Source organism: Cebus imitator, unplaced genomic scaffold (assembly GCF_001604975.1).
Source record: "Cebus imitator isolate Cc_AM_T3 unplaced genomic scaffold, Cebus_imitator-1.0 Scaffold150, whole genome shotgun sequence".
Classification (NCBI taxonomy): Eukaryota; Metazoa; Chordata; class Mammalia; order Primates; family Cebidae; genus Cebus; species Cebus imitator.
In genome coordinates this window covers 3,594,301-3,602,084 of record NW_016107465.1, presented here as the reverse complement: position 1 = coordinate 3,602,084, position 7,784 = coordinate 3,594,301, and the positions used below count along the sequence as shown (strand labels likewise).

The window sequence follows — 7,784 nt, the reverse complement described above, 5'->3', positions numbered from 1 at the left end:
AGAACAATACATCCAGGAGATGGACAAGCAAACTCCCACCGATGACTGATCTGCTCAAGACTTGATACTTACACGTACAGTTAAAACTAAAGTTTTTCTCACTAAACTAAATTTGTGGTGGCTCATGCCTATAATCCCAGCACTTTGGGAGGCCGCGGCAGGGGGACTCTATGAGGCCAGGAGTTCAAGACCAGCCTGGGTAATATAGTGAGACCTTGTGTTTACAAAATATAAAAACCACCTGGACATGGTGGCATGAGCCTGTAGTCCCAGCTACTTGGGAGGCTGAGGTGGAAGAATTGCTTGAGCCTAGGAGTTCAAGGCTGCAGTGAGCTATAATACTGCCATTGCACTCCAGTTTGGGTGACAGAGTGACACTCTGGCTCTTAAAAAGTTTAAAAAAAACGTTTTATTAAGCAATAATACATAAAGCAACCTTGATATTTGCTCTTTATATTTTATTCTTTTCCTTAAGAAAAAATATTGATCACGCCCTAGGAATGAGTCACAACTGCAGTTTGAAAAATGCTGACACACAGCAGCAAAGGTACATTAGTATTCGTGCTTTGTGAACTTCCTCAAGGTCGTTATTTTTACTCTATGGTACTTGTTAAGTTCTAAGATAATACATTTGTAAAAATGAACAGCCACTATTTGCACATTTGCTTGGCGTTCTGAATTCGAAACAGGGCAGTCTTTCTCTCTAAGAGGGCCAGCGGCAGGTGTGGGCAGCTCATTTATACAAGTTCTTCCTAAGTCACACATTCACTTGTTTTGGACTTGCTTACTGGTTTTCACTGTCTTCCACCACAAGAATCTTCTTTTCCTGCATCTCAGACTAATTCTTCTTGGTTTCAGTATTTATTCAGTCAAATGAAACTTGCTAATTTAGGAATACGAGGATAAGCAAGAAAAACTCTTTAACTGTGAGTAGCTTATAGATTAGAAGAAACAGACAGGTGTAACACAGTGACATATTGGCAGTGTTCCAGCAGTAGTGAAAGCCGGGTCTAACTGACAAGGGGTGGAGACGCTTCCTTAGAAGAGATGTGATTGAAAAAGAAATTACATAATTTTGCCTAGGATGAGAGATGGCATTCCTGGAAAATGAAACAGCATGTACCAAGGCATGGAGGTAGGAGGTAGGGAGAACATGAACTTTCATTTGTCTGGAGTTGTAGGAGAGTGATGGGAGGTGAGGCCGCTGTACACATCTGTAGTCCTGGGAGCCCCCAGGTGAGTCTGTGCTCTCACCCTTCTCTAGAAGGAAGCAGAAAGAGGTAGGTTCAGATTTCAGGGTGTCAGTTTTACTTCTTTCTACTAGACTATAGCTCTACCAAAAGTCTGGAATTGCCTTATTATCAGAATCCTCAGTACCTGGTACAGGGGCTGGCATGGACCCAATGGACATTCAGAGGAATATCAGACAGCTAGCTCACCCTTGTAGCCCCACACTTAGCAGGTGTCTGAAACTCAGGTGCAGTCTCCGCTCTCGCCTTCAAGAGGAATAAAATGGAATTGCAGCCTTTTTGAAATAACTTAGGAAAATAAATATTCTCTTTTATTAAGAACTCTTTTCAGCACTACCCCTTCCTGGAAAGATGTTTCAAATGAACTAACATAATTACTATCATTTTATCTCCCAGATTCTAAAGATAAGGAAAATAAAGATGAATAAAACATAGAAGAATAAAAACCACTGACTTGTGATATCCCAGTTTTCTATTTCATACCAGTGGCTGATGCTCAATAACAACTTTAGGTTTTTGATTATTTTTAAATAAATTTATTTTGGATAAGTGCGAATGTCATCAAAGAAATAACTGTGCTGGGCACGGTGGCCCATGCCTGTAATCGCAGCACTTTGAGAGGCTGAGGCAGATGGCTCACCTGAGGTCGAGAGCTTGAGACCAGCTTGACCAACATGGAGAAAACCTTTCTCTACCAAAAATACAAAATTAGCCGGGCATGGTGGTGCATGCCGGTAATCCCAGCTACTCAGGATACTGAGGCAAGAGAATAGCTTGAACCTGGGAGGCAGAACTTGCAGTGAGCCGAGATTGCACCATTGCACTCCAGCCTGGGTGGCAGAGTGAGACTCTATCTAAAAAAAAAAAAAAAAAAAAAAAATGTCAGTTACAGTTGGGTGATCCTTTTGAGCTTATTCTGGCTTATCACTCTCATCTTATAGTTAGGTAAAGTGGAGCCTAAATAACTTTATGCATGTTGCCCCAAATTTTCTAATAGACAGTGAAAATCAACCAAACAGCCATGACTTAGAGCAAGTTACCATTTTTTTTTTTTTTTTTTTTGAGATGGAGTCTTGCTCTGTAGCCCAGGCTGGAGTGCAGTGGTATGATCTCGGCTCACTGCAACCTCTGCCTCCCGGGTCCTGGTTCAAGCAATTCTCCTACCTCAGCCTCCCAAGTAGCTGGGATTATAGGCACAAGCCACCATGCCCAACTAATTTTTGTATTTTTTAGTAGAGAAAAAATGGTTTCACCATGTTGGCCAGTCTGGTCTTGAACTCCTGACCTCGTGATCCACCCACCACGGCCTCCTAATGTGCTTGGATTACAGGCGTGAGCCACCGTGCCCACTGCAAGTTACCTTTTTGATGTGTGTTCCTTTAGTTTCTTAAAAATGTGTATGTGTATTCTCATACTAAAATCTTATCATACTCTTTATATTTTTGGATCTTGCCTTTTTCGTTCAATGTATTTTGAGGTTTTCCTCCAAATTTGTTATTCACATATTTATTAATCACATATCCACATGTTTAATGGCTCTAAAATATCTCATTGCATGGAGAAACCCTAATTTAAGTGATCTCTTTTCTGTTGTTAGCCATTTAGGTTGTGAGTTTTTGTTGCTGTCTTAGCAATAAAACCTTTGTACATAAATCATGAGGCTTCTTTCTAGTTATTTCTTAAGGAGGAAATTTACTTGGACAAAGGGGATGGACATATCTAAGGCTTCAGATATATACTGCCATGCTGAGGAGTTCAGGAAAGTTGTACAGATTTGCCATAATCAACATGTTTCATAGTTTTTTTTGAAATCTTTGCAACTTTAAGCCTAATAGGTCAGTATCAGTAATTACAGTTAATTTAGAGTTCAAATTTGCCCTAGTTTTAATCATTTAAAATAATTTTATAATTTTTAAATAATAATAATTATGATGCAAGCATTACTTTGAGAAGCCAAGAGATCTTATTCTCAAATTGTAAATGAATCCATAAGAGCTAAGAGAGAAGAAAAGGGTTACTAAGAATATCAAATTCGGGCTACTGCCAAAGATCAAACTCCAAACGTCCAGGAGTTTTCCTGTAGGGGTCACTGTTACTGTCAATTTATGCCTGCAAGGAAACTAAAATAATCACACAGTAAAGAATGTATGCACATTTTTAATGCCTGATTCCTCTACGTTTCTTTCCTTTTTTTGTGTGATGGAGCCTCATTCTGTTGCCAGGCTGGAGTGCCGTGGCCCGATCTCGGCTCACTGCAACCTCTGGCTCCCTGGTTCAAGCGCTTCTCCTGCCTCAGCCTCCCGAGTAGCTGGGACTACAGGTGTGGGCCACCACGTCCAGCTAATTTTTGCATTTTTTTAGTAGAGACAGGGTTTCACCATGTTGGCCAGGATGGTCTCTATCTCTTGACCTTGTGATTCGCCCACCTCAGCCTCCCAAAGTGATGGGATTACAGGCGTGAGCCACCGCGCCCAGCCTCTCTACGTTTCTTAAAACTGCAAAATAATAAGAACATGCAGCCAGATAGCGTCATGATACCAAGTTCTTTACATAATGACACATACCTTTCCACACAATGTGCTCCTTAGTTTGAACTGTTAAAATTTATGCTACTTAAATGAAAGGGATTTATGCCTGCGCTTAGTAGAGAAAGCATTAGCTAATTGCCTAACGCCCCATTAGCACATAAATGGCCTATACTGACTTGAGAAGGAAAGAATATTCATTGTTCTGGCCAAGAGGATCCGCTCTCTCCACCTTCCCCTTTGTGCATCAAAATCTACACAGGCAAAAGTCAGATGCAATATGCATTCTATCGTGTCATTTAAGTACAAACAGGGGCTTTTTAACTTTTAAGTTTTTATTATTGCTGCTCAAACTTGACCGAGACGTTCCAGGATCCGGGCCAAGGTGTCAGTGTGGACACAATCGCAAGGCGGCTGTCAGGCTTCAGGGCTGGTCAGGGAACTTGCCAGGTGCTACCAGGAACGTGTCAGCACCTTCTACAAAGCAGGTGTCTTTCACATCATAAAATGCAAAGCAACCAGCCGTTCCATTTCTCCCCAGCCCCCTCGTCCGGAGGCCGAGAACATATTTACCCTGGGCTCTTGCACTTCTCTTATAATTGAACCCAGCGGCTGCTCCTTCTCCAAGATCAGAGCCAGTAGGCTCAGGCCCAGCCACTTTACAGGCAAATTGCCGAGCTGACCAAAGGCTTTGGCCAAACCCGAGCTGGGCGGGGGGGCCGGGGAAGCGAAAGGGTCGGTCTAGGAAAGCCGGGCGTGCGAGGTGGTGAAGCTGGTGGACAAGCCTCCACTTCAGGCCCCGGTGGAGACCTCAGGGCTTTGTGTCTCGCCGCAGACGCTTGGCGCCGCTCCTCTTCCAGCCTGCTGCCATCTTCTCCGAGCGAGGGAGTTGGTGAAACTCACTCACCTGTCGGAACCTGGGGCCCGGCGGCCAGAGCGCGCAGGTTACAGCAAGCCTCTGCCGGGACGCCCCAGCCAGGGAGGCAAGCGTGGGGGCTGCTCCCCGAGACGCCAGCCCCCAACCCTAGCTCTGCGCCCCCGGCTACCTGTTCGTCCCCTTTGGCTTCCAGGAGCCTTCGGCTTGTGGTGCCCAGAAGGCTAAGTCCGGCAGACGACAGGGCTGCAGGTTCGAGACGCTCCGCCCCCTCCTGCCACTTAGAGCCACAAGCGCCAGCGGGACCTTTCCGCTTGGTCTTAGTCTGCGGTCACTGCTGAGGTTTTAGGAACTTTCCAGGCAAAGGCCAGCCAGGTCCTTTGCCTCCAACCCACGCCGCGCCTACCTCCCTCCTGGGACACCCTTGGGCCTAGGAGATCCTATTCTCGGAGCACCGACGTTCCAACTGTTGTCCGCGCACCCTGACTGCTGTCCGGCTTCCGTGCCAAGGGGCGCGCGCATCTTCCCGAGGCCAGCAACGCTCCCAACCTTTCGACTCGCCCTCCTCCTCCTCAGAGCTAGAGTGAGGCGGGCTGAGCCCGGATCCGGGGTGCCCTCGAGCGTTCCCAGCGCTCGGGATTCGCCCCCGCCTCAGCGCCCACCTTCGAGGGGGTATTGAAACTCGGAGGTCGAGGCCTCTAATTCTAGAGCTCAAATCGGCCCCCGCCTTTTCTCTCGACACCCCTGTGCTCGTCGCGTGCCAGCCGGGAGAGCGGCCGGGCGGAGGATTCGAGTGCTCTGGGCCGCGTCGCCCCGTCGGGTGCCGAGCTGAGCGCACCATGGCCGGCTGCTGCTGCCTGTCCGCGGAGGAGAAGGAGTCTCAGCGCATTAGCGCGGAGATCGAGCGGCAGCTTCGTCGGGACAAGAAGGACGCGCGCCGCGAGCTCAAGCTGCTGCTGCTGGGTGAGTGGCTGCGTCTCCGACCCCCGCGAGTCGGGCGTTCCCTCCCGGCCGCTCCACTGCCCCGGACTCGCGCGGCCCTGGAGCCCAGCGGAGGGCAGGCGGCTTCCTCCTTATCGCCCTCGGAGCTCACTGATGCTAGCAAGTTGGGGCGTTAGGCGCCTGTTCTTTCCATCTCTGGCTGGGCGACTTGCAAAAAGCACCCCTTCCCCTGCCCCCAAACAGGACAGGGAACCGTAACACGACCTCTTGACCGCTGTACCCCATGTGTGCAGGTGTGCCCCTCTCCCCAAAACCCTGTCCACACCTCCGCCCACAGCACAGCCAGCTTGGGGATCTGTGGTGGAGGAACTGCCTGACCTACATCTTGGGTTCAGCGCTAGCTCTGACTCGCACTCTTTCAGTTCTAGATGAAGCATCTTGAGTACTTACCATGTGCCAGACCGTGCTAGGTTCTTATGGGTATCACCACCTGGTGATGCGGGCAGGTGATATCCCTATTTTAGAGAATTAAAACATGGAGGCCTGGAGAACGGACCAACTTGCCCTGATTGAGCAAAGGCAAAGCAGATACTAGGTCAGTTGCGGGGGTGAAGCCCAGGCAGATGGCCGCTCCTCTGACTGTGAGCTCCTATGTCTGCCTCCCATGGGTCCCTTTGGCCAGGCCTTTCTGTTTACAGCAGACCCGAACCTCCCTTGCCCAGCCTGATGCAGCGTGTCCACATCCTAGGATTCAGCTTGGCTGCTCAGGTGCCTCTGCCACGTCTTCATCCAGCTCTTTTTGTCTCTCTGCAAAGGTCTGGGTAGGACATCCACTTTCAAACAGAAAGAAAACAGTTTAAGGTTTGCTCACATTATGCCATAAGGCAAGGATCCTATCTCCTCAGACTTTCTAGAATGCTGTCAACACATTTGCTGTTTGAGGAATGTTTTACCTTTTCTATCTTTCAGACCATGATATTAACTGTCACTTTTTTTCTAGATAGCCACAAAGATTTCAACTTTTTTCTTTCATCCCTTTCGAGCAAAAGTCCTCTTACACCATCTGTCTCTTGATTTATTCATCTTTATTCCTTGTGTAGGGATCACTCTCCCAGAAAGCTTCAAGGAAAGATAAAGTTGATCTAGTTAGTGTAGTATAGAGAAGGCCCTTGGCCAGTACGGCCTTCAGACATGCGGGGAAGAACCCCCTTACCCTTATTCCCTGGGTTTAAAGGTCCCAGTCTGGTCTTCTGGGATGAGGGGGTGTGTGCCCCTTCCCACAGGGCTGGAAGTCTGTAAGTCCAGTAGCGGCTGGCTACCCAGAGTCTATGCTGCCCCCCTCCTCCCAAGACCTGGATGGAATACCCAGCCCAAAGGTCCCCATGCCAGCTTCTAAGGCCTGAGCCCTAGAAAGGAGGGCAGACCTGATTCCTGGAGAGCACGCAAAGGGGCAGTTGTTTGCTGGGGCATAAAAGTTTGAAAGTGTGGGGTGGGTAGCAGTGGAGGGAGGCCCCATGGGTGCCCAAGAGGCCCCCCTACAAGAGTGGGAGCCTGGGTGGGGAAGCGAAGGGGCTCTGCTTGTTGGCCAGGGCTATTTCTGTGTCTGGCCCATAACTTTGAAGGATCTGAAAATTCTAAATTGTCCCTGTCCTTCTAGGGTATTATAAAGCGACTTTTGTCAAGGCAGGAGGAATACTTGACAGTTTGTTAGCTTAACACTTTAAAATAATTATGGGGTGGGGGCTTTGTACTTTTGCCCCAAGTCCCACAAACAAGGGGTTTAGTTGTGTATGTGCTTTTTTCTTTTTAAGTGCTGGCTGAACCCTATTTTATTTTGCGGTGCTTTGATTTGTGTCAATGTAGGGAGTATGGTATCCAGAATATACCAGGAGCTTGACAAATGCTGGCTCTTTGTGTGAAAAGTTATGCACTCAGCTGAACCATACTGTGTTGGTAATAAGCCTGTTTGTTTGATGTAAAATGCTTGCATGTACACACAGACTAGGGGAGGAATGTTTGTAGGTCAATTGTTTGCCCTCAAAGTCACATTAATCAGGGCGACCCAGGGTCTTCATCTTCCCAGGCCATTGCTCCAACACCCCCTTGAGGCACTGTCTGACCTCCCAAAACCCCCATTTTCATCTTGCCGAGTTGTGACTAGCACATCTCCTTAGTGAAAACTTTCCTGTGAAA

At 47.9% G+C, this 7,784-nt stretch overlaps 1 protein-coding gene across 1 annotated transcript in view; it reads left to right on the top strand.

Moving 5' to 3' along the window:
- Positions 1-4,055: 4,055 nt before the first annotated feature.
- GNA14 (G protein subunit alpha 14) overlaps positions 4,056-7,784 on the top strand; it is a 223,480-nt gene continuing 219,751 nt past the window's right edge. Inside the window, exon 1 of the mRNA XM_017543284.2 lies at positions 4,056-5,612. Within this exon, the coding sequence (XP_017398773.1) occupies positions 5,489-5,612 (124 nt within the window). The 5' untranslated portion in view covers positions 4,056-5,488. The remainder of the gene's footprint in view (positions 5,613-7,784) is intronic.